At 38.5% G+C, this 27,867-nt stretch overlaps 2 protein-coding genes across 3 annotated transcripts in view; both read right to left on the reverse strand.

Moving 5' to 3' along the window:
• Positions 1–16,091, reverse strand: part of edem1 (ER degradation enhancer, mannosidase alpha-like 1) — a 40,796-nt gene extending 24,705 nt beyond the window's left edge. For both annotated transcript variants that reach the window (XR_009506838.1, XM_059944375.1), the window contains exons 1-2: positions 12,506–16,091; positions 4,144–4,216 (exon numbers count right to left, since the gene is read on the reverse strand). Coding sequence is in view for 1 of the 2 variants with exons in the window: in XM_059944375.1 (XP_059800358.1) it covers positions 4,144–4,216; positions 12,506–13,137 (705 nt within the window). In the remaining variant the exon portion in view is untranslated. The remainder of the gene's footprint in view (positions 1–4,143; positions 4,217–12,505) is intronic.
• Positions 16,092–16,229: 138 nt separating this feature from the next.
• LOC132377909 (ADP-ribosylation factor-like protein 8B-A) overlaps positions 16,230–27,867 on the reverse strand; it is a 50,468-nt gene continuing 38,830 nt past the window's right edge. The window contains exons 5-7 of the mRNA XM_059944376.1: positions 23,359–23,426; positions 21,865–21,935; positions 16,230–17,034 (exon numbers count right to left, since the gene is read on the reverse strand). Coding sequence (XP_059800359.1) covers positions 16,985–17,034; positions 21,865–21,935; positions 23,359–23,426 — 189 coding nt within the window. The 3' untranslated portion in view covers positions 16,230–16,984. The remainder of the gene's footprint in view (positions 17,035–21,864; positions 21,936–23,358; positions 23,427–27,867) is intronic.

Raw genomic sequence — 27,867 nt, forward strand, 5'->3', positions numbered from 1 at the left:
CAGCCAATCACACTGTCACTACTATGGTACTGAGCAAAGATGCCCCTCAGTTCTCAGCCTGTTGAAAATGCCACAAAATTCATTTACATTGTCTGAGAATTTAAAATTATCTACCAAGCATTCAGGTTCCTAACTAAACACAGTGTAATTTCAACAATGCTCCTGATGAGAAGTTTCAAACATTGCAACCTCACAACTGTTATTTAAAGCCACTACGGTTACCTGAACTTCATAGCATAACTGAAAGATAGCGTTTTTCTGATGATCAGACTTGATACAGAACCTACACCGTACTGCCCTATGTGAACACCAGCATTACCTTGCTGATAATTCACCTGCTAAAGGTTCTCAATTACCCCATTAAATTCATATAAACAAAGTTTCCACAGTTGCCTTCTGCAACATGGAATGATATTATTTCTGAGGGCCTCTGAAGGCACAGGAACAAAGTAACAAAGCAGATGAATTAGTAAGCATGTACCAACAAAACTGTCACATTTCCATTAAAGGCACTAGAATTTCCACGTAATGATGGATGCACCCTATGATTATGTAACAACCACAATTACGGCTTGATTCTTGAGATTTCTTAACCCCATTAAAAGCTCTGAGAAGCACTCAATAAGAAAGAGTGCTGATCTTAAGACACAGATATTTTTTTAAAAGGGCTTGGCAGAGTAGTTTTACCTGGCAAGAGTACCTGACACCAGGTGTCACTGTCTCAATGTAAGGGGTCAACTATGATGAGAACAAACTGCTTCACCCGATGGTAATGAATCCTTTGAACTTAAAGCACCAGCTGTTTGGTACATTCAGCAGAGACGGATACAGTTTTAGATGGTTAGGGATTCAAGCTATAGGCTTAGCATAGGAAAATGGTACGGCAGTAAAAACATCAGCCACCATCTTACACAATTGCTGGGGAAACTCAAGGGGCCAAGTAGCCCACTCTTGCTTCTTTTTCTTATGCAACTACAAATGTCAAATTAATTATGATTAACACTGTTTTCACAATAAAGCCATTCAACAAGAGATCAACCCAAAACATTATCTTTACTTCTCTCTCCACAAATACTATCTGATCTGCATGTTTCCAACATGTCCTGTTACTTCACATTTCAGAATTCACAACATTTGCTTTTTGAGGAGCATGTATACACTCAATAAATTAACAGAGATTCAAAGATTGAATACAAGTAACAATGAAGTCCTTTGTGTCTTCAACACTTCCTACATGACTGAATTTATATAGGTCTAAATATTCCAAGTAATTTTTTTAAAAATCAACATTCGCAAGGTAAACATAATTACTGACTTATGACAAATTTCATTTAGATAAATAAGCTTTTAATTAAGGATTTCGCTGAGGAAGATTTGCAAGCATAACATGTTTGGGAGAACTACTTTTAATAATGCCATGTCACTTTCTAGGTGTAGCAAATATTTCACTCTTTCATTCTTGGAGATAAAGCACAAAGTTGAAATTTACTCAATTGTTCATGGCAGGTGTTACAACCTGACAGATTCAAAGCTATGATGTCAATTATCAGATTTGCACCAGAGAACAGCTGCAGTCAGAAAACACTTGTCTTGCACCTGAAACCTGCAAGCATATCGCTTTTTAACTATCCCACCCCACTGTACATACTGCAACCTCAAATTCATTCTATCAAGCCATTTAACTTAATTTCATTTCACAGTATGCTGTATTGCTAAGGACAACTTGACTCAAAGCTTCGAACAATTTTTCTAAGTTATCAGAAATTACAATAGTCAATGCCAAGCAGAACAACGACAAACAAGGCAAACTTGTTTTTCACTTCACAGTAGTAGCGAAAATACAAAACTAAATCAGACCTATCTAATTATTAACAGAGATCAAAATAACTACAAATTAACTTTGCGATTAACCATAAAACAAAGTAACTACCGAATGTACTACACGTTCAAAAGCGATAATATAGGCAAACTCAGCCTTTATTTGAAACAATATAATGGGACAAAAAAACCTTCAGTTTAACCTATAACATAGGTTATAACAAAGCCCTATTATCAAAATACTTCTCAAACTGGGAGGAAACATCTGCATTCTGAGTATCTGTGGTTAAGCATTCAGTGCGACTTTCCAGTTCCTGCGCATGTGGGCTGACAAAAAATATACAGCAACTGGATAAAGACTGTCAGTAAATCAAGTTATATACGCCAATTACAAGGTCAATTTTAATCCATCTATAATCAGGTTTACTTATGGTAAATTTGCCAAAGTTGTCCTTAATCCTGCAAATTTAGTACTAATCCTTTGTGTTAGAGATCATTGGCATTTACAGATTTACACAAGAAAAAATACTTCATAAAACACAAAGATACTCAATTAAACTTAAATATATACAGCATCTCTTCAAGATGCACTGCATTACTTATGTCCTCATACAATATTTTTTAAAATCCATTTAACTTAGACCTACTTTCTAGCCTTGAAATCACTGAATTAACACAATTGTAGCAATCATCAAAAATTAGAATTTTTGCTTCAACTTCATATTACATCAAATTTTCTCCACAACTAAACATTCTGAACACTGAATAGCCAGTCCAATTGCCTATCCTTTAATCCAATCATGTCTAATATTGGAATGAAAGAGAAATTCAGGCTTAACACAGGCAAAGAGAGACAACAAAATTAGAACTTAATCTGAAAAAAATTTGTCAGCCAGCTGAGTCTGTAAATTTTTGTACAAGTCTTGGAGTAGCGACTACTCAAAAGGTGAATGAGTAGTCTTTGGGGCACTGCAATCTGTATCTTTATTGATGTTTTGCTGCACGCTTGAGTGCCTGGTGAGGGGTGCCAATGCTTTTTTGCTGGTGGGGGAGGCGAAGTCGCTGACTTGTTGCTGCTTGTGAGTGGAAGGGGACAGCTGGGGGGGACTATGGGGTTCTAATAGTCATTCATTCTTTGAGGCACTCATCTGTTTTCATGGATGTTTGTGCAGAAAAAGAACTTCAGGATGTATATTAACATATAACATTGTATACATTTGCATACATAATATTGTATACATTTCTCTGACATTAAATGTACCTGCTGAAATTAAATAATGTATGCAGCATGGTAGATATGATGTTTGCAAGAACTACACAAATAATCTATCAATTTTCTTGCATTAATTGATATACTATTTGAATAGTATTGTTTTCAAAATAATTGGATTGAGCTAGCTGAAATCTCTCCTCTGTAGTAAACAGGCACTTCCACCCACCAGTAATGACTACCACCACACACTCATTGTTTCCAGCCGTTTTTGCCCATCACTGATTACAATCAGAAACATTATTAGCCCATAAGCATTTAAGCTGGTGAAATCATTGTTTACATGTGCAGAACTTCATCACAGAGCAGGATTCTGCAGTTTTAATGATGTTATGGATTCAATAAACAAAACATCATCACTAAACACACAATAAGAACTTCCATGCAAACACAAACTATTAACCTACAATATACAAGTCTGAAACAATACACAAGTTTCTAATAGGAAGCTAAAACAGAAAATGCTTTGAGTATTCAGTAAGTCAGTCAGCATGTTTGGAGAGAGAAGTAATATTGTATCCTAACCTAATATTGTATTATAGCCTGTTATGGAAACGCCAGTGCCCATGAACAGAAAAAGCCTATGAAAAGTAAAGGATACAGCCCAGTCGATCACCGGCAAAGCCCTTTCAAGCAATAAGCACATTTTTTTTCTTTTACACATTGGTTGTTTGTCAGTCTGTGTGTGTAGGTTTTCATTGATTTTATTTCATTGTAAGTAATAAATTTACTTTCAACATTTCAAGTCGATGTCTTTTCAACAGGTGTTACATTAAATGTGTTTTTCCCCTCCAGATGCTATCTGACTTGCTCAGTACTTCTATTTTGTGTTTCTTTATAGATTTCCAGCAAATGCTCTTTTTTTTAAAAGGTGCTAATTTAATTCATGATAATAAAGTGTGAAGTATAGTTTTCCCATACTACTACATCAATAGAATTCTGTATAAAATGTATCTGGAAAACAGGAAAAAATTGGAAAACTAAGGTGAATGCACAATAAAAATGAAAAGTCCCACAGAGCAAAGTAATTATTAAATCAAACATCTGTCACTCACCGCCAGGGTATCAAGTGCATCGATCAGTGTTAAAGAATAGTTCCCAAGGACATCATTAATGTTTATGTTTGAACTAGAAGGAAAACAAAATTAATTACAAGTTCCAAAAGCAAAATAACTCAAATTGGGATTAGAATGGAAATACAGTGGATTCTGGTAAATCGGGCCATCAGTTAATCCGGGCAGTTGCTTATTTGGAACAACTCTTAAAATACAAAAACTAATCAAGGAATAAAAGACCTTGGTTTCTTTAACATGGAAAAAGAGAACTGTTACAATCATGGTGAATGGGATCTAGTAAAATGTTACCCGATCCCATTCAGAATGAACAAAATGGACACGAGAAATTGTACACAAGGATTTAAACTGCAAATTTAACAACTTGTGCTTGAAGACATACATAAAATTCATCAGGTTGCTTAACAGCAATAACTTAAACTATAAAGATATGAATTTAAAGTAATTTGTAAAACGTATCCCAATTCAATGTTATACACCACTCTATGTGAGTTTTAAGAGTTCTTCTGGGTCACTATTAGAACACACATTGTTCACATGGAACTAAAATGCAAGCTACAAATGCCTTAATGAAGTCAAATGCTTGCTTCTTTCCTGCTGTAGAAATGCAAACAAATTGCCGAGGCTTTTTACTATAGCTGTCTGATACAACTGCTTTACAGAAACATACGTCAGAGTAAAGTTAGGCTTTCAAGTTATGGCACGTGGTCAATAATAATTACTGTTGCTCTGTGGTAACATTCCAGTTGCGGGTTTGAAAAGAACTGAATCAGTAAGAAAATAGTAAGTACTGGAAAGAAAGAGACTAACAAAATCAGCAAATTAGATGTGGATCATTCTTCAAATGGGAGATTTTATGAAAGGTCTGCACTTGAGAAGTAAACACATTTATTCACTCCATAGATACTGACTAACTTATTGAATGTTTCCAGCATTTCCTGTTCTGAGGTTTCATACTTCTTCACAACTTTAAACCACTCTCGTCACTATCTTGTCCATGTCCCATTACTATCATCAAATAATGAACAAAGTAATTAATTGTAACTTTGCCTGAATTTTAAGTAGTATCTCTTCTAGGAAAGAAATATATTTCATAAGTTAACAAGTATAACTTAATTTAAATATTCTAAAATCTCCACATGCATTCCAATTATTAATTTGGTTAAATTATATTTTAAGTCTATATTTACCGCTGCAAAAACAGTAATGAACAAAACCTTCCAATGAAGATGTTTTGCTTATTATGCTGGAGGAACTCAGCAGGTTAGGTAGCATCTGTGGACGGGAATAAACAGTCAAGGCTTCAGGCTGAGATCCTACAACAGGACTGGAAAGGAGGAGGACAGGAGCCTGATGGTGGTTGTGTGTGTGTGTGTGTGTGGGGAGGGGGGGGGGGTGCTGGAATACAAGCTGGCAGATGATATCTGAGGCCAGGTGAAGGAGAAAGCGAGTATCTGGGGAGGATAGTTTGATGTGAAAGTTGGGAGATGATAGGTAAAAAGCTAAAGGAGGAATCTGAGAGAAGGCAGCTGTAGATCACGGAGAAAAGGAAAGAGGTTGTGGAACCAGAGGGAGGTCAATGGCAGATCATTACAGTCATGGAGAAGAGATGAGAGGCCATCAGAATTGGGGAAAAACAAAAATGATCAGGGTGGGGTTGACTCAGAGGATGTATTTATATCTCTCAGTAACAGCATAAAACCTTAATAGAAATTTTTTTTTAAGTTCTAACCTGCTGTATCCCAGACTTTGAATACTGAGCACAGAACTGAGCTACAAAGGATTGTCAGTATCTATGCTCCTGTTCCATGCCATTTCACCAAACTCAATCTGAGCAAGCTCTTCTCACTTAACCAGCAATCCACCATGGTAGCATAGTAGTGAGTGCAACACTATTACAGCTCAAATCATTCCAGAGTTTGGAGCTCAGTTCTGTAAAGTCTCTGCACATCGTCCTGTGGGTTTTCTCCAGGTCACCCAGTTTCATCCCACAATCCAAGTAGGTTCATTGGTCATTGTAAATTGCCCTGAGATGAGATTAGAGTTAATTAGGTTTGTCAGGGTTTCTGGGCCAGCATGGCCTGAAGGGCCAGAAGGACCTACTCTGCATTTTATAACTAAGTAAACAAGTAAATATTCCTTATGCTTATTATTTTTTTCTAATGGATGGCTTCATTCAACTAAACCTTTAAACTTGCCTATTTTTAAACTTTTTACAAAACAGAAAGGAATGCCATTGACAGTTAACATATAATCATATCTTACTTAGTTTTGCGAATTCTACAAGATAATAGGCTAATTGCCTGCACATAATAGGAGATCTCAAAAAGTGTTGCACACAAAAAGCTGCAAGAGAGTAAGTCTCCCTAGTTCTGATGGAATCATGGGGAGAAAATTGAATTAACAAAAATTAAATATGCCAAAATAGACTTAATAATTAGAAAAAAACAATTGAAACTTTGAAGAGGTTTTTTATGAAGAGGTTACAAGAAAAGTTGACGAGGGTAAAGCAGTGGATGTTGTCTATATGGACTTCAGTAAGGCCCTTGACAAGGTTCCACACAGAAGTTTAGTTAGGAAGGTTCAATCGTTAGGTATTAATATTGAAGTCGTAAAATGGATTCAACAGTGGCTGGATGGGAGATGCCAGAGAGTAGCAGTGGATAACTGTTTGTCAGGTTGGAGGCCAGTGACTAGTGGTGTGCCTCAGGGATCTGTACTGGGTCCAGGTGTTGTTTGTCATATACATTAATGATCTGGATGATGGGGTGATAAATAGGATTAGTAAGTATGCAGGTGATACTAAGGTAGGTGGCATTGTGGATAATGAAGTAGGTTTTCAAAGTTTGCAGAGAGATTTAGGCCAGTTAGAAGAGTGGGCTGAACGATGGCAGATGGAGCTTAATGCTGATAAATGTGAGGTACTACATTTTGGTAGGAATAATCCAAATAGGACATACATGGTAAATGGTAGGGCATTGAAGAATGCAGTAGAACAGAGTGATCCAGGAATAATGGTGCATATTTCCCTGAAGGTGGAATCTCATGTGGATAGGGTGGTGAAGAAAGCTTTTGGTATGTTGGGCCTTTATAAATCAGAGCATTGAGCATAGGAGGTGGGATGTAATGTTAAAATTGTACAAGGCATTGGTAAGGCCGAATTTGGAGTATTGTGTACAGTTCTGGTCACCGAATTATAGGAAAGATGTCAACAAAATAGAGAGAGTACAGAGATTTAATAGAATGTTACCTGGGTTTCAGCACCTCAGTGACAAGGAAAGATTGAACAAGTTAGGTCTTTATTCTTTGGAGCGTAGAAGATTCAGGGGGACTTGATAGAGGATTGATAGAGTTGACGTGGATAGGCTTTTTCCATTGAGAGTAGGGGAGGTTCAAACAAGAGGACATGAGTTGAGAGTTAGAGGGCAAAAGTTTAAGGGGGAATTTCTTTACTCAGAGAGTGGCAGCTGTGTGGAACGAGCTTCCAGTAGAAGTGGTAGAGGCAGGTTCGGTATTGTCATTTAAAGTAAAATTGGATAGGTATATGGACAGGAAAGGAATGGAGGGTTATGGGCTGAGTGCGGGTCAGTGGGACTAGGTGAGAGTAAACTTTCGGCACAGACTAGAAGGGCCGAGATGGTCTGTTTCTGTGCTGTAATTGTTATATGGTTATATGGAAATGAGTCAGTCTTTTTGCAACATCAGTAAAAGCAGATTCCAGATTTCTAGATTGTTTACTTTGTCTATACTTTGGGACATAAAATCATTTGCTATGGTAACCACACCTTCATGATATTGAAGAGGGCAAATTAAAGTTAAAATTTATTGCCTTCTACCTCATTTATAATGGTACAGAATTAGGATGTCCCACTCAATGGCTGATTTTGATGAGGTTGAATCATTGGTGTTTATAGTGAAGTTGAACGTTACGATGTTTAGAATACAATTGTACAGGTATCAATGGAAACAATTGCTAGTCAACTTCCAAAACTACTCTCTTAAGACCACTTGCAATGAAACTGGCAGCCTTTATTCTTATAAGACAATGATGCCTAAGTGTTAGGATTTTAAATGCAAACAAGTATTTTTCCAAGATTGGTTTTACTTGAAGTGAATAACATTTATGGAAGTTTGTCAGTATGTGTGGATGTCCATATACTAGGTGCTCATAACCCAAGGACAGACTGTATAGTGCAGAGGACAACAGTAGATTTCAGACAAAATTAGACTTTTTAAAAAATTTGATGATTTATATTGCCAGAACTTATTTGACATTCAATAACATGGTGTCACTTTCCATCACAATGGCTTTTTTGGGGCCAATCAAAGGTGTTATAGTCTTTTTTTTTAAAAGTAATTTTTATGATTGGCAAGACCCTTCTGGACATTAAGAACTTCAAGTACTGCAGTTCTAGCCCATCAGTGAGCTGCTCATTGGTGAAGAAACTGGACTTAGTACAGATCGCGCCACTGCCTGCCTCTTAAGTCAGTGTGACAGCCAGTGATCACCTTTTGACTGCAAGACCCTGTTGAACATAGATAATGTAGAATACTACAAATCTGATTCACCAAGTCATTGGTGGACAGAGGGGGAGTTGGGTGGCCTTGGTTATTGAGATCTAAGCTGTAGTATTGTCTGTTTAGCTCCGCCCAAGAAACAGATGTCGGAATCAGTGTGCTCCACTGGAAGCAATGTGACGCGGCTGGAGTTGGTGCTTCCCGACCCCCCCCCCCCCCCCGTGTTTGCTCAACAGAAGACAAGTCGTATTATGTTCTACTGCAGATTGCCACAACGTTCATGGGACTTGGATTATATTTTTGCATGATTCTATTTTACTGATACCTTATATGTGCTCTATCTGCCTTGTACTGTGCATTACCTGCAAGCCTACTGGGCTCCAAACAGTCCTTCAACAGGTGAGGCAGCACTTCACCTGAAAATCCGATGCTCCCAATGTGTCCTCCTACATTGGTGAGACCCAATACAAGTTGGGAGACCGCTTTATCAAGCGCCTCCACTCCATCCGCCAAAACCAGAAATACCCATTGGCCAACCATTTTAATTTCTTTCCCCATTCCCATCACAAAATGTTGGTTTATGACCTCCTCTTCTGCCACGATGAGGCCACTCTCCAGATGGAGAAGCAACACCTCATATTCTATGTAGCCTACCACCTGATGCCATGAATATTGAATTTTCCTTCCTGTAAAAAAAACTTCCCCTTTCTCTCTTCTATTCCTAGCTCTCTAGCCCTTTACCTCTTCTCACCTGCCTATCATCTTCCCCTGGGTCCCTTCCTTCTTCCCCTTCTCCCATAGTCCACTCTTCTCTCCGAGCAGATTCTTTCCTCTCCAGCCCTTTAGCTTTCCTGTCCACCAGGCTTCACCTATCCTCCTCCTGCTCCCCCCAGCTTTTTATTCTGGTATCTTCCCCCTTCCTTCTTGGTCCTGAAGAACAGCCTTGGCCCAAAATGGTGATTGTTTATTCTTTTCCATAGATGCTGCCTGACCTGCTCAGTTCCTTCAGGATTTTGTGTGTATTGCTTTTGATTTCCAGAACCTGCAGAATCTCATGTTAATGTGTTTTGCTCCTTGGCCCCAGAGTAATGCTGTTTCGTTTGGCTGTATTCATGGGCATTCAAGTATGGTTGAATGATAATTAAAATTGAACTTTAATAAAATAACTGACATCCAGAATGCTGAATTGAGTAAAAGTAATATCTTCTAACAAAAACATTAAAATTCTTTGCAGTATGTACTGCGCAAAAGCCCAGCTGTAAATATTTGCTCCCATATCATAGTGCACTTAGCCCAGTCACTTCATTTTTATAGATTTGGTTTTTTTTAAATATGTGAAAGAAATTTGCATTTTTCTCTTTCAAATAATGTGGTAGGAAACAAATGAAGCATTCATGCAAACTAAGGTGAACTTTGGGGTTTATTGACCACAAAAGCGATAATATCAGTATCAACTATCTAGTAAAACTAACTTCTTTCAATTAAAATAAGAGGTCATTGACATGAAAAGTTAATTTATGTTTTTCTCTCCATGGCTAATAGTTGACTTGCTGAGCATTTCAAAATATTGTCAGAAATAGTTGACGCCTGTAGACTATGTTTGTATGAGCTTAGTGTTTTGTCCACATTTCTGTAGGATTCCCTCCGTACTCAACAAATTAACAAACTAAATATCCTCTAATTGCAGGATACACTGAAAACATCTGTTGCATTTCATGAACCAATGCTCCAAGATACCTCTATAACACTGATAATTTAAAAACGTTTATTTAAGGACAGCGTTCTGCTCTACTTTCTAAAGTTCGTAACCACATTTTGATATATCATACTACTTGCAATCTTCTTGGCAAAGTGAGCAGGCAGAGCAGGAGGGATGAAATAAGAAGCAGGAGGGGAGATTTAGAAGAGATGTAGGGTGGAAGGTCTCTTAATAGAGAGGACACTGTATTGCATGATTTTAAAAAAGAGGAAGGAGGAGGGGAACCAGAACGAGGTTATGGGCAAGTAAGAAGGGGTTAGAGTGCAACCAGTATAGGAAATGGAAAAAGAGAAGAGGGAGGGAGAGAAATTACTGATAGCTCGAGAAATTGACATTCATGCCATAAAGTTGGAGGCAACCCACAAGGAATAAAATGTTGCTCCTCCAACCTGAGTTTGACCTCATCATGGCAGTAAAGGTGGCCATGGACAGACTTGTCAGAATGGCAATGAGAAGTCATATTGAAATGCCACCCTCCATTTTGATTCCAACTAAAACAGATTCCACCCTCCCAGATTCTTACTTCATCCCTCTTCTCTGCTCTCACCTAACACCTACCAGCTTCTAATCCTTCCCCACATTTCTTATTCTGGATTCTATCCCTTCCTTTCCAATCCTGATTAAGGGTATTAACCCAAAACATCAACTGTTTATTCCCCTTTGTAGATGCTGCCTGACTTGCTGAGTTCCTCCAGGATTTTGTGTGTTGCTCAAGATCTCCAGCATCTGTAGAATCTCATGTTTAACCTAAACACGTAATTGTCTACTTGATGACTATTGGTAACTATCTACCAATCTGAATTTAACCAACCTATTTCCAATCTTTCAGGCAAATGGGATTCATCAAACATGGTTGGCAGCTTTTGAAATTGTAATTAATAACTCAAGTATAGACAACTTTAATTCTAAAATCAAATCTATATGACCTGCAGAAACATCAGTATCCAAAAGAAACTATGGTTAATACAATTGCCCTTTATCAGATGTAAAATGACAATACAGAACATGTATTTAATTCATTCTGTGTTTATAAGATCTTAGAATTTAATCCCTACAAATTTCTTTCATGGAATATCGAAATGTAATTAAAACACTTTGTGGATAATAAAAGATTTTTAAAAAGATGTTAACAAATGTCTACTTTGACTAAAGAGAAGTTTTCTCCTATTCAGAAAGATTTTTAATAACTCTGAAAGTACTTGTTAGTTTAAATTACCCAAAAACTCTTAACTCATCAAAAGCAATGCACAACCCATCACATTTACTTCACTCCTGCCAAGTCTCATCATTCCTAGTCCAAAACTATTAAGACCATCCTCCTCTTTATAGCTCACCCACCTTAAGCCTCTCACCATCAAATTCAAGGATGCCTTCCACTACCTCCTCACCATGACTGTTCTCACCTCATCCTAGACCATTCGCCTTCCCCATCTTAGAAACACAGAAAATCAACAGCACATTACAGGCCCTTCAGCCCACAATGTTATGCTGACCATGTAACTTTCTCTAGAAGCTGCCCAGAATTTCCCTACTGCATAGCCCTCGATTTTCTGCCTAATTTCAAATTTTTCATTTTATAACATCAGTGCTGATGTTCGACCACCTCACTGCACTACACTGTAACTTCAACTTCAGAAATTATTGTCAAATTCGGAACCCACACATGGCCTGTCAGTGAAATTCACTGTCACCTGAATTGATTCCCTACTCCCTCTCTTTTCAATTTGCAGGCTTGTAGATCATCTTCCCAACTCTCCTCAGCCATACGACTACCCCCTGCTTCCTCCCAAGACTCCTACCCATTCTATCAGTGCTTCCCAGATCCTCAAGTACCCTTTTAAACAATTGCCCACTCTCACCCTTCCTAGACGCTTGCCCAGCCATCTCATCCACCCCTGATCATTCCCAATCACCTACCTCGTCCCTATTTTCTCAAGGTATTAGCCCATCTCATTCTCTATTCCCCATAAACCGTTCACCCAACCTGTCTTCTACACCTTCTCTTAAGCATACACGTCACCCTTAGCCTCTCCGGATCACTGCCCAGCCCACGCCCTCCGGACTTACGGGTTATCCCGGTCAGGACCCCTGCCCTGGCAGTCGATGGGATTGAGCTCGTCCTGTGGGAAGGCGTGCTCCATGTAGTTCTCGTAGCCGAAGTAGAACATGCGCAGGGCAGCCTCCTTCATGCGGCGACGCTGCGGCTCGGGGAAGGCGCTGTACTTGCGGCTGTACTCCCCAAAACTATCCAGGAAATTGTAGCCGGGCCCAGCAGGCCGGGAAGCAGAAGGAGACCGTCTTTTACACACCAACGGGTCCCCTCTTGCTAGGGAGAGGCCACCCGGGGTCTGCCCCCGCACCCAAGTCTGGTCGAACCAAGACGGCTTCTTGGCGGCTTGGGCCTGAGCCTGACCCTCGGACTGCCGCACCATACCGAAGCTGAAACGAAAGGGCACGAAAGTCTGGTAGAATCCCAGGCTGGGCCCGAAGCCGAAGAGGAACCAAAGCGTGAGGTGGAGACCCAGCCTCAACAGCAGGAGGCCCAGCACTATCGAGCGCCATTGCATTATCGGATCAACAATACCACAACAGCATCGCTCGGAGGGCCCGACCCCTAGCAGGCCCGGCATCCGCCCTCCCGCCTCTCGCCCCGCCTTCCCGCCGCTTGCCGATTGGACGAGTGCTGACGTGTTAAACATGGATTGGCCCGTGTCCCAGTCAATTTAAGACAAGGTTCCCCGACCCACCCGTCTGGCCAATAGGAAGCAGGTACTTGCTGCCGTCACTCACCTGTTTCTTCGGGACGTGCCCAAACGCGGCACACTTACGAATGCCGACAGTCCAACTACATCGCTGGAGGCCAGTACAACAGGAATTTCCAGACATGCTGAACATTACGGAAATAATCTTCCATTAGTAATGAGGAAGTCATTGCCCTTGTTCCCACCTCGGGCGATATAGCCAAAATCGCACTTTGCTAAGGTGAAGTCGTGAGTTGATTTGTTAAATGCCTAGTAATTAAATGCAGTCTCGATCTTTACAGATCTCAATTTTAAGGTTCTATATAGCCGTTACCTTAATTTCCAAAGTTGTTACCCACTTTCAGTCCTCACTAACCTACACCAATAAACCGATAGGCAATGCCTGTGTTCAAATTCTTGAACCAGTCCTCCAGCTGCTTATTCCGTACGGACACAGCTGCCATGTAGAAAGTTGGCACTCAAGGTGCTTTTTAAATCTTCCCCCTCTCGCTTTAAATCATGTACTCTTGTTTTAGACTCCCCGATCCTAGTGGTTGGCAGAGTGGAGATGCGTCTCCACCAAAGGTTTAAGGCACTCTTTCTCTCCGCTAGCCTGCAGATCACCCTTTATAGAAAAAATTGTCAAGAACAATCATAATGACATGGAAAGACCATGATCGACCGCGTCACAAGACAGCAATAAGGAACCCTAGGTTGTTTACATTTACTATGTCCCCCATGAATTTTATAAACCTCCATAAAGTTACCCCTCAGAGGAAAACATCCCAGCCTGTCCTTATAATTCAAAACTTTTAATAAAATCCTCTTAATTGTTGGTACATTTTCCAGTAATGACATAACTTTTGAGCCATGAATGAGTTAGCTTAACGTTAAAATCCACCCCCCCCCCCCCCCCCGCTCCACACACACACAACTATTAATATGAAAGATTAAATGATTGCAGCTGTGATCATACTCTTTTAGGAAACTGAACGCAGATCTCACTACAGCAACTCAAGTTTTATATTTACAGTGACACTGAAATACCAGATGTGGATAATACTGTTAAGCAGAGGGCCAAAGGCACTTGCGTGGATTTAAAGTACGGTATTTCAAACAATAAACACTCATGTAAAGTCCCAATCTTTCATTTAACACTTTGAAATTGTTTTTGTTTCTGAAAAATTGGTCATGTGATTATCTGCCATGGCATTACAATGATTCAATCCATGGAATACAGAAAACCATTTACAATGAGACTGCAGGTCATTATTAATCAACGTCCCCTTTCATCTCCCTGTTCAAAATATAATTAAACAGAAACAGCAGCTTCCTGGGATTATTTTAAATGTTTCCCTACAGTAACTGGGATTCAGTGATCAAGAATTGGTTCTTTTTAAAAAATCACGTTTGTATTGCCTTACTCTAATCTATATGAAGGTCAAGACACTTCAGTAGCAATGCACAAAATGCTGGAGGAACTCAGCAGGTCAAACAGCATCTGCAGAGGGAACTAAACAGCTGACATTTGGGCCAAAACCCTTCATCAGGACTGACACTTCTCAGATAGTCACCCAGCTCCATAATACTTTTTAAAAATGTTTCACTGAGATAAAGAAATTCCACAACTGATAATGATTATTTACCCACTTTGAGATTAAAGTACTTTGACCAGGCAATGTGCACATAAAAGCCAGTTTTTTATTCTTTTTAAAACGTTCAAAAAGAATTTGACAGTCTCTTGATTTAGATTCTTGTGATACCTTTGGTATATTATACAATCAGAAACAGTCATTTGTTAATTGGATCAGTTATGCCCTTCAAATTAAATGCACACAAATGTAAACACACAGCTAAATTAAATAGTAAATATTTAATTCTAATGGCAATAGATCTCATCAATACTCTGCATTTGGTGCCAAAATGTCAAGAACTCTAGGATTCACACCCAAATTTTCAACGCAGATATCATGGGCAGAATCACAATGGTGCAGAATCTTTTCAGAATTTAAAATACACATTTTGCCCAAAACAATACATACTAAGTTTTGCTACCTTTTACAGTAGCTCTAAACATCATCCAGAAGATGCAAGCTGATATGTTACTTTTCTGCCAGTCTGGGGTATTTGCTGTTCTTAGTATGCCTAGAATTTGTTGCAAAGACATGTAATCGTGTTAATCCAGCATTAATGACCTTCAGCCGGTGACCTACCAATAACTGAGTTATTGAAGTCATTTTAACTGTAGTCAAGTCCAAGAGCTGTAAAACTATAGATGGTAGTTGAAGAACCAGACCAACTTCCGTTTAATTATTTTACTTCTGAAATCAACATCCATTAGCTCAGTTCCAGCAGTTCATGGGAAATCTGGCACTCGGGCTTTGTCAAATTTAAGTACATATTTTGATCTAACTTCATTCATTTCCTCAAGTGAGGTTTGGGATTATTTGGGTCTAATGTTCAACACAGTGCAGTAATTTAAAATGTTTCCTTACTGTAACTGGGATTGTATGATCAATAGAGTGGATCTGGAAAGGAAGCTTCCAGAAGTGGGAAGTCTTGGACTGGTGCCTGTAGCCTCAGAACACAAGATGCCATTTTGAACAGAGATCAGGGGGCAGTTTCTTTTCCAGAAGATGGTGAATCCGTGAAATTCATTGCTACAATCAGCTGTGGAGGCCCAGTTATTGGGTATATTTAAAAATGAGATTGATAGGTTCTTGATTAGTAAGAGTGTCCAAGGTTACAGCAAGACACAAGAATGGGGTTGAGTAGGATAATAAATCAGCCATGATGGAATTTCAAAGCACAGTTGATGGGCCAAATGGTCTAATTCTGCTCCTATGTCATCACTGGTCATTTTAAACCATGATATTCAAAAAGGCTCAACTAAGGAGGGAAAACTCAAGTCTTAAAACAAATGCTCAACTCAAATTAAATTATACAGCAGGGACCTTTGATACAAATGTTCCCCATTTTTAACATTTACCCCGAACGTATCTTCATTGCACCTAGTCGAAAATACTTGAACAAATGACATGACAACAATATGCCCTCATTAACTCCATTTATTTCAACAGAAGTGAGAGGAGAGCACAATTATTCACAAGTCAACTAAATAGAAAAGTAAACTAATTCCACATAATATTTACAATCATATAATTGGAAGTTTTGCATGCACGTTTACAGGAAGTTCACGTTGCCCAATAGTGCCAAGACTCTTAATGTTGAAGCAGTGTATTCAACCAGCACACCCAAAGTATAAATTTCAATTAAAGCTTAAGTAAACTTAAGTGATGGCCCCAAACTACAACATACATATGCTACTTGTTGAAAAAAGTTAATGTCTTAAATACAGAGACAGTAAACATTTTTAAAAAAATTCTAGTGACACTGAAATATCTACAGCACCAACACAGAGGGATGCAACACGACATGCTCCATAACGCCATTTGTAAGGACATTGATAGTGTGAGATCAATAAAAGCTATATAAAAAAAATTACTTGTGATACTGCTGACTCCAAACACGAGGCTGAGTAATAAGCATGATTATTTTCATTGGCTCTTCCTTGTGCTTTTATATCACTGACTTCAACATTTGTCTCAATCATGATTTTTATATAACAGCATTTGTAAAGCAAGTTTGTCTCATAATGAGAACATACTTTTCAACGGTATGCGTCACAAGGGACTTTAAGTATTTCAATATATTCAGAATAGTGTATTTCTGCTTTTTATCCCAGGAAGAATGAATAATGAGTGAAGGACAGTGGCTGTTTACACATTGGTTTTCGCATTAAATTTCAGCTCCTTCTAGATTTTGAATGCTGAATTAGCCATTGCAGAGTGATATCTAAAAAGATAAAACAAAAATGTAAGTTATTTAAAGATGTAGCTTTTTTGGTAACAATTAGCTATACATTCATTCAGTGCAGGAGTGGAACCCGGTCAGGATTTTTGTTGCTGTAGCCCATCCACATCAAGGTTTGATGTGCTGTGTACTTAGAGATGCTCTTCTGCACACCACTGTTGTAACATGTGGTTATCCAAGCTACTGTCATCTGTGAGTTTGAACCAGTCTGGCCTCTCACCCACAGGACTGCCATTCACACCATCCTCATCAATCTGACATTCCTTTTCCAAGTCAGCATAAAATACTCAATATACATAAATAATTTATTTTTACCATTAATGATTTCAGTTGGGAAAGGACAGCAATTTTCCAGGCATTTCCCCAGTTGGTAAAGCCACTTGAAATTTTGTACAAAAATATATTCATAAATATATTAAATAATAATTAATTAAAACTCAAATTAAATCTCAATTAATAACTACACAATTTATCAAATTAAACTTTATCTGGAAATCATAATACTAAAGGAACTGGTGGCAAGTTGAATTGTTGTAATAAAGCATTTTGTTTGTTCAATTTTTTTTATATACAAAGTAATCACCTTACATAAGCTCCAGTAAAACTAGAGTTTACAGAGATGATGCATGAGGGGATGGCCAACCACCCTACATCCTGACTACACTGTTAATGTGTCTCATGATTACAGTTAAGGTGCCTCTGAAACAATGCTGCACACTGGATATTGGGCTTTCCTTTTACCTTCTACACAAAATATCTGTCTGAAAATGGGAAACATCATGGTACTGTAATCATGCTCAGATGATTTTTAACCACCATATTTAAAGTTAACATTTTTAAAAACTACAATCATACTGATCAAATGCTATATAGTATGACTAACACTTACTTCAATTATTGCTTTTTCCTGCAAAACTGTTTTCACAAAGTTCAGAGTAAATTTATTATCAAAGTACATACATGAAATTCATTTTCTTGAGTTTTCACAGTAATTAAAAACAACAGAATCAATTAAAATCTCCACACAAAGATGGACCATAAGACATTAGAATTACACCACTCTGACATTGAGTCCATCATGGCTGATAAATTATTTCTTTCAACTCCATTCTTCTGCCTCTACCCCAAACCCTTTGACACGCTGACTAATCAAGATCCTCTGCCTTAAATATATCCAATGCCTTGGCCTGCACAGCCGCCACATGGCTAAAGAATTTTTTCTCCATTTCTGTTCTAAATGGACGTCCCTCAATTTTAAAGCTGAGCCCTCACGTCCAGGATTCCCCCACTATAGCAAACATCCTCTCCACATGCACTCCAATAGGTCTTTCAATGTTCAATAAGTTTCAATGAGATCCCACTGATTCTTCTAAACTCCAGCGAGTAAAGGCTGAGAGCCTTTGTTAACTCTTTCATCCCTAGGATCATTCTCATAAATCTTCTCAGAACTTTCTCAAACGTTAGCACATCCTTTCTTAAATAAGGGGCTCAAAACTGCTCACAATACTCCAAGAGCAGTCTGACCAATGTCTTATAAAGCCTCAGCATTACATCCATGCTTTAATATTCTAGTCCTCCCACAATGAATGCTAACATTGCAATTACTTCTTTACAACCAACCCAACCTGCAAGTTAATCTTTAGGGAATCCAGCACAAGACCTCTCAAGCCCCTTTCAACCTCTACTTTTTGAATTTTCTCACCATTTAGAAAATAGTCCACACCTTTATTCCTTCTGCTGAAGTGCATGACCATGCACTTCCCGGCATTATATTCCACTTGCCACTTCCTTGACCATTCTCCCAGTCTAAGTCCTTCTGCAGCCCCCCGCTTCCTCAACACTACCTGCCCCTTCACCCATGTATGCATCATCCGCAAACTTGGCTGCAAAGCCATCAATTGTCATTGACATATAACATGAAGAGAAGTGGTCCCAATACCAACCCTGCAGCACACCACTAGTCACCAGCAGCCAATCAGAAAAGGCTCCCTTTATTCAAATGCTCTGCCTCCTGCCAGTCAGCCAGTCTTCTATCCATGCAAGTATCTTTCCCATAATACCATGGGCTCTCATCTTGTTAAGCAGCCTCATGTGTGGCATCTTGGCAAAGGCCTTCAGAAAATCAAAATAAACAACATCTACCGACACTCCTTTGTCTATTCTGCCTATTATTTCCACAAAGATTTCTCCTTTAAAAAACAATGATGACTTTAGCCTATTTTATCATGCACTTCAAACATCCTTAATAATAGACTCCAGCATCTTTTCAACCACTGTAGTAAGGCTAACAGGCCTACAATTTCCTTTCCTCTGCCTCCCTCCCTTCTCGAAGAGAGGAGAGACATTTACAAATTTCCAGTCCTCTGAAACCATTCTAGGATCTAGGGATTCTTGAAAGATGATTAATACCTCCACAATCTCTTCAGTGACCTCTTTCAGAACCCTGGGATCTAGTCCAGGTGACTTATTAACCTTCACTTCAGCTTCCCAAGCACTTTTTCTTTATTTGTGGCAATGCCACTCACTTCTGCCCCAACACACCCATATTTCTGGATGTCTGCCATTTCTTTGCTCCCATTACTATCTCTCCAGTATCATTTTCCAGTGGTTTGATATCCACTCGTCTCTTTTACTCTTTATACATCTGATAAACTTTGTATCCTCTGATATTGGCTAGCTTACCTTTCTACTTCATCTTTTTAATTACCTTGTTAGTTTTCAAAAGCTTCGCAATCCTCTAACTTCCCACTAATACTTGCTCTATTATGTGCCTTCTGTTTAGTTTTTATGCTGTCTTATTTCCCTTGTCAGCCATAGTTGCTTCACACTCCTTTTAAAATACTTCATCTTTGTTATGTATCTACCCTGTACCTTCTGAATTGTCCCAGGATATCCAGCCATTGCCATTCTGCTGTCATCCTTGCTAATGTCCCCTTCCAATCAACTTAGGCCAGCTCCTCTTGCATGCCTCTGTAATTCCCTTTACTGACACATCTAAGTTTAGCTTCTTCTCAAACTGTATGGTGAATTCTATCCTATTATGATCATTGCCTCCTACAGGTGCCTTTACCTTAAGCTCCCTAATCAAATTTGGATTATATAACACCCAATCCAGAATTACAAGCTGCCCTAAAAAAAAACCATCTCATAGGCATTCTATAAATTTCCTCTCTTGGGATTCAGCACCAACCTTATTTTCCCAAGCTAGCTAGCTATCTCCTGCTGTAATTTGTAGCCCACATCCTGGCTACTGATTGGAGGCCTGCATATAACTCCCATCAGAGTCCTTTTACCCTTGCAATATCTTAACCCACAAGGATTCTACATCTTCTGATCCTATGTCATGTCTTTATAAGGATTTGATTTTTTTTAAACCGGAGCCACCCCACCCCCTCTGCCTAATTGCCTGCCCTATATGATCTTCTCCCAGCCATGAATCAGGGATGTCCAGATATGTACATCACACCTGGTAATCTTAACTACACTACAAGTTCATCTACCCTATTCCGTACTCTGCACATGTTCAAATATAACATCTCCAGTCCTGTATTCGCTCTTTATATTCTGTTCATGTTGCAACTGCAACTGCAATTCTGCCAAATTCTGTCCTTCCTCAATCTCACTACACACTGCATCTAGTTATGTACAAATGCCTCATTTTCAGCCCTATCATTCTGGCCCCCACCCCCCTGGCAAATTACTTTAAACCCTCCCCAACCACTCTAGCAAATCTACCCACAAGGATATTTATTGGTCCCCATGAGGTTTAGGTGTAACCTGTCCTTTTTGTACAGGTAATACCTTCCCCAGAAAGGATCCCAAAGATCCAGAAATCTGAAACCTTGGTCCCTGCGCTAATTCTTCAGCCATGGTTTCACCTGCCATATCATCCTATTCTTACTTTCACTGGCATGTGACACAGGCAGCAATCCAGAGGTTACTACCCTGAAAGTCTTGCTTTTTAGAAAAAGTACAAAAGACAATAAATTGTTCAAATAAAAAACAAAATAACAAAAACAGAAAGATAGATATCAGAAACACGAGTTCTAGAGTCTTTAAAAGTGAATCAATAAGTTGTGGAATCAGTCCAGTGCTGGGAGTTCACCAAAAGTATGAAATTTTCATCTGAAGGACCATCCTGTGCAACAGAATCAAATAAACAATACCTATAGATTAAATACACGCACCCTTCCAAAATGTAGAAAATCACAGCCAAATCATCCAAATCTGCCAAAACTTACTCAAACCCTTGTCACCGCTATTCAGCTTTTCAACATGCCTCAGCTTTCCATTCAGTATTCTAAATAAATTCAAATTCTTCCTTTATCTCAAACAAAACCTCTAGAGACAGTCTTTAATTCCCACTCAATTCCTTACATTGACATTAATCAAACTACAAATGTTACTTTTCCCCACTTCATACAAAATGTATCCAAGAAATTTAATTTTCATGTTTTAACAAGGATACTAAAAGATAAGATTTAATAACGTAGACTGGCTTTAGTCCAAGATTTGTATGCAAAATTACAACAAAATCTTTACAGCAGACCCAGCCAAGATTTCAATTTGTATTTTCAGTTGAATCACTTCCAAAATTCCACAAAAGATCCCAAGAGTTTGGATTCAACAGTAGTGAGGCATTAGCGACCCACTGCAAATCTATGCTGACTAGTTCAAATGCTTAGCAACGTGAGCCTACACAGTTCCAATTAATACTGTACACCCTAATAGTGTTTTTTCCTCCTCTTTAGGCCCATATTTCCAAACAGTTTCAAACTTAACGGATATAAAAAGGAATAAGCACAATCTTACCTATATTATCCTTTTCTTTGCATGAAATTGAATAGCAGCAGATTTCTCTGTCCTGAATAGCAGCCAAATTCCTACGATTACAAAAAATGCATTGATGAGTGTACACAATTTGCTATGAAGTTCGGGGACTATCCACTGAAATATTTTAGTTACATTCCACCAGTTATTAAATATGTATTTAACATTGCTTCCCAACAACCAAACTGTATGATAAAATAAATAGTATTCTTAGTAATCAATAATCTACCACACAGTTAAATAATTTAAATCATCAATAACACCTGACTACTGAATCAGATTGGTCAGGTAAGAAATTTCAGATGTTAATATCTGTTTAGTATTCAACATTAACTCAATCTATATTATGATTCATTGCAAATATTAAAAAAGAAAACCAAAGTACAAGTAGTTTTAGATTCTTAGGAACAGTACTGGAACTCCACTATGAAAAAAGCTGTATTAATTCTGTATTATAACAGTCATTTGAGTCTGAGAAAAATAGCTGCACAAATACTGATTGTACACCAGCAAACCATTATTCTTAATAATGCATATGGCATTTCTAAAATATTTTAAAATGAATTAACTATTTTAGCAAGATGCTTTGGTACGTACTTCACAAGTAGTTTTCTAAGATAAAAAGGTTAACCAAGATGCTTGTTAGTTCTACAGAATGATACTGTACTATGCTTAGGGAAATTTTTAAGCCAAATAATCTTGTTACTGAGTAAAGTTCACTACACAAGTGCAATACCAAGATTATCTCAAGACTTGCATCAATGGTGCCAAGCTATGTGCAAAAGAATTAACATGAGGTTTTGCATTGTATGTTTGTTCCATTCAAATACCCTGTGCTGGTGTAAAGGCAGTGTAACAATCCAAGCAGCAAGTGCTTCACAACAGATGGAGCAACTCACTGGAGCAATGGGCAATATTATGCTGAAGTGAAATGAAGTGTGATGCAATGACAATTGAGGATTCAAGATTATGCACTCAAAATTACCAGAGCATGTATCATTCTAACCTATTCACACCAGACACACAGGAAATGCTTTGGATAATGTCTTCGAAAATATGGTTCCTCTATATAAAAAGATCGGAAAATGCTGAATGTTCCAAGACAGTTTGCACTCCAATTAGTTCAGAATCAACAGGCCAAGTATATTTTCCATATTTAAAACTCTTCCCTGATATTTTCCACATAACAATATTTAAAGTATACATTGGAAAATATCTGGAAATTGCTTGTCAGAAGTGAGCAGCTCCAACTTGCCTCCCTGCTTCATTTCACTATACTTGCTTTTGCCATTTATTTACTTAATGAAGATGCTGGAATAATTGAGATATTTGAAGCTTCTATTTCCATTTTAATCAGACACCACAAAATTATTGTTTACATCCCAGGTTTAATTCCCAGCATCATTAAACATACAGCTTTGAAGATCTGTAAAGAACCAGAGGAAAAGGTGTGCATTATTCAGAACAACAACTTACATTTTTTCAATGAGCTGTTTTTCATCCAAAGCATTTGGCAAATCTCTCTTATTTCCAAGAACTAGGACCTGAAAACAAATTTAACAATACATTAAGATATGTTTATCTTTTACCTCAATTATAGCTTTTACTTGGGGATGAAAATATATTTTTAACACATCACTATTATACCAATTACATTGGTTACTTTCATACTGCTACTCAATAATCTAAGAACTTCACCTCTACTTCTACTGAAGTTTCATAAGCACTTCACAACTAGTTTAAATTTAATGATTTTTCCCCATATACATGAGGAAGGTTACTCAAAATGTGTAAAAAAAATAACTTAATGACAAGTGAAAGTCCAAATATTCAAGAGGATTTCACATTCAAGCATCAGTAGTTGTAAACACCAGCTATACTGTGGGTTTTCCCATGCTGATGGCAACTGCATCTCTTAACCATTAACATTAGATACCATACCAGCACTGGACTGCAGTATGTTGTAAAAATGATATTACATGATTCAGCAATAAAAGATGCAGAGTATCAAATATGAAAATAGTGGTTGAAAACTTCACTGTATGCCATGGAAAATAGTACACTTGTGTCTATATCTTGAACTGTCAGTGCCTTCTATACAATGGTTTCAACTATCTTAAAATATCTGCAACATAACCCAGGCATTTCAAACTCATATTCCAACTTAACATTATGGGTTCAGACTAATGCACTGCTGTTAGCACTGAAATACACAACAGTTTCACTGTGTATTAGTAATTGAAAAAGCACCAATATAACAGGTACAGCAGCAATACATCAGCATTTAATCACCAATTCTGACAATGGTTAACCTACTTTATTTGAAGAACAACCACCTCCCCCAATAGCAAAAATTTTAAAAATAGCTCAGGGAATGTCAAACCAACTGGACCAGCACAGCCTCTTCAAGTAACACTGGAATGACATCCAAACTCAAATACAAATAAAAGATTTGGAAGTTGGTGTTCCAACATGAAACTTCCATTCCTGACCTTGAAAACTTAAAGATTAGCATAGCTTTTCTCACACAAGTACAGAAATTAAAATTAATTTGATTACTGAAGGACACCCCTCTGGCCTTGCTAACAAGTCATTAGTTGCATACTTCAAATTAAAGCCAACAGAAGCTTGCAGAAGATACAGATAATTCTCCATTGAAGGGTACAGCAATGGTTCCAGATATCTTCACAAAAACCTGAAGGCAGTAGAGGATTTAATTTTGCAAAGTATGACCAGAATCCAATACACAGGTTTACAGCCTATTCTTTTATTATTGCTAATTAACTCAAATCACATTGAAGAGTATAGGATCTCTTGGGGACAAGTTCTGTACAGTCACATAATACACTTCAATAAAAAGGTTTTTTTTCTATGGAGGACATTGTTAGGACATCTTTTTGAGTAAAACAAACTGAGAATTTACAAGGATTTTTTTTCAAAGCATGAACTACATTAGTAATTTCAACCCAGCCATGTATAGTTTTGTGCTCCAATGTTTACTTATTGATTGATAAGTAAATATTGGAGCAGTAAATATGAGACAGTGCAGAATAGGCCCTACCGGCCATTCAAGCCAAGCTGCCTAGCAATTCCCAATTTAATTGGGAATTGAGCAGTGACTGGGTTTCTGACACCTAGTCTGGTGCTGTGGCTCAGAAGAGCAGACAGATGAAGAGGAGTGCAGAGTTGATAGCAAATTCCATAGTCAGGAGAACAGAGACAAGGTTCTGTAGGCGCCAAGAGACGACCAAGGTACCAATGGTACCTTGTGCCAGAAGTTTTGGGACATATTGGCACCAATGACATACAGTGGCATGCAAAAGTTTGGGCACCCCTGGTCAAAGTTTCTATTACTGTGAATAGCTAAGCGAATAAAACATGACCTGATTTCCAAAAGGCATAAAGTTAAAGATGAAGCATTTCTTTAATATTTTTAGCAAGATTACTATTTTATTACCATATTTTACAGTTTCAGAATGACAAAAAGGGAAAAGGACCTGAAGCAAAAGTTTGGGCACCCTGCACGGTCAGTACTTAATATGCACTTAGCACGATCGATCCACCCGTGCTTGACAGTTGGAGAGGTATACTTTTCATGAAATACTGCACCCTTTTTTTGCCAAACGGGCCTTTGCTCATTGAGGCCAAAAAGTTCTATTTCAACTTCATCAGTCCACAGAACTTGTTTCCAACATGTATCAGGCTTGTTAAGATGTTCCTTTGCAAACTTCTGATGCTGAATTTTGGACGCAATGAGAAAGGGCATGTTTGGAGAAAAAAGGGCGCAGAATTTCATGAAAAGTGCATGTTAAGCACAGGGGTGTATCGATCATGCTTTGGGCTTGTTTTGCAGCCAGTGGCACGGGGAACATTTCACTGGCAGAGGGAAGAATAAATTCAATTAAATACCAGCAAATTCTGAAAGCCAACATCACACTGTCTGTAAAAAAAAAGCTGAAAGTGGAAAGAGGATGGCTTCTACAAAAGGATGATCCTAAACACACCTCAAAATCCACAATGGACTACCTCAAGAGGCACAAGCTGAAGGTTTTGCCATGGCCCGCACAGTCCCCTGACCTAAACATTATTGAAAATCTGTGGATAGACCTCAAAAGAGCAGTGCATGCAAGACGGCCCAACAATGTCACAGAACTACAAGCCTTTTGTAAGAAGAACATGCAAAACTCCTGCAAACAAGAATTGAAAGACTCTGAGCAGGCTACAAAAAGCATTCACAAGCTGTGATATTTGCCAAAGGGGTTGTTACTAAGCACTGGCCATGCAAACTTTTGCTTCAAGCCCTTTTCCTTTTTTGTTATGTTTGTTAAAGATGGAAATAAACCAGTAATCTTGCATAAAATATTAAAGAAATGTGTCAATTTAAACTTAATGCCTTTTAGAAATTCAGGTCATCTTTTACTCACTTAGCTATCCACTGTAACAGAAATTTTGACCGGGGTGCCCAAACTTTTGCATGCCACTGTAGGTAGACAAGGTGAAGAGATCCTGAAGAGATATTTCAGGGAGCTAGATAGATGAGAAACAGAACATCCAGGGTAGTAATATCTGGATTGCTGCTTGTGCCATGTGCCAGTAAGGGCAAGAATAGGATGATTTGGCAGGTGAATGCATGGCTGAGGAACCGGTGCAATTGGGCAGGTGTTCAGATTTATGGATGACTGGAATCGCTTCTTCTGGGAAAGGTACCTTCTGTTCAAAAGGGACGGGTTACACCTGAACCTGAGGGGGTCTAATATCCTTGCAGGCAGGTTGGTGAGAGTTGTTTGGGTGGGTTTAAACTAATTTGGCAGGTGGATGGAAACCGGAGTGATAGTGCTGAAGATGAGGCAGCTGGTTTACAAACAGAGGTAATATGTAGTGAGACTCCTAGCAAGGCAGATGATAGGGCAAAATTGCAGTCAACAGGATGAGTTGCAACGTAAAAGGTGGACAAAATCAGAAAAGCTAAATATTGGACTGAAGGCGTTATATTTCAATGCATGGAGTATACAGAATAAGGTTGATGAACTTGTAGCACAGTTACAGATTGACATGTTTGAAGTTGTAGGCATCACTGAATAATGGCTGAAAGAAGAGCTTAATGTCTAAGGATGCACATTGATTTGAAAGGACAGAAGTGGCAGATGAAATAGTGTCAGGAAGTGTATGGTCATGCACTTGGTAGAAAAAATGAAAGGGTTGACTATTTTCTAAATGGAGAGATAACAGAAAAATCTGATGTGTATAGGGACTTGGAGACCTTGTACAGGATTCCCTAAAGGTTAATGTGCAGGTTAAGTCCGTGGTGTGAAAGGCTAAAGCGATGTTAGCATTCATTTTGAGATGAATATAGAGGCAAGGATGTAACGTTGAGGCTTTATAAAAGCATTGGTGAGGCCTCACTTGGAGTATTGAGAGCAGTTTTGGTGACCTTACCTTAGAAAGGATGTGCTGAAACTGGAGACAGTTCCAAGGGGTTCACGAAAATCATTCCACGATTATAAAGTTGTCATATGATCATTTGATGACTTTGGGCCTATATCACTAGAATTCATAAGAATGAGGGGTGAACTCATTGAAACCTATCAAAAGCCTTGATAGAGTAGATATGGAGAGGATGTTTCCTATGGTGGGAGAGTCTAAGGCTAGAGGACAGAGCCTCAGAATAGAGGAATAAAGGGACTTCCTTTTAGAACAGAGATGAGGAGAAATTTCTTCAGTCAGAGAGTGGTGAATCTGTGGAATTCATTGCCACAAGCAGCTGTGAAGGTCAAGTATTTAACTATATTTAAGGCAGAGGTTAGTCAGGTCATGAAGGGATATGGGGAGGGGGGTGGGAGGGAGGAAGAAGGGGGAAGGGGCAGGTGACTGCGGCAGAGGGGGAAGATGGATCAGCCATGATGAAATGGCAGTGCGGACTCAATGAGCCAAATGTCCTAATTTTGCTCCTATATCTTATGACTAGCCTAATCATGGGACAATTTA

This window comes from Hypanus sabinus, chromosome 19, assembly GCF_030144855.1.
Source record: "Hypanus sabinus isolate sHypSab1 chromosome 19, sHypSab1.hap1, whole genome shotgun sequence".
NCBI lineage: Eukaryota > Metazoa > Chordata > Chondrichthyes > Myliobatiformes > Dasyatidae > Hypanus > Hypanus sabinus.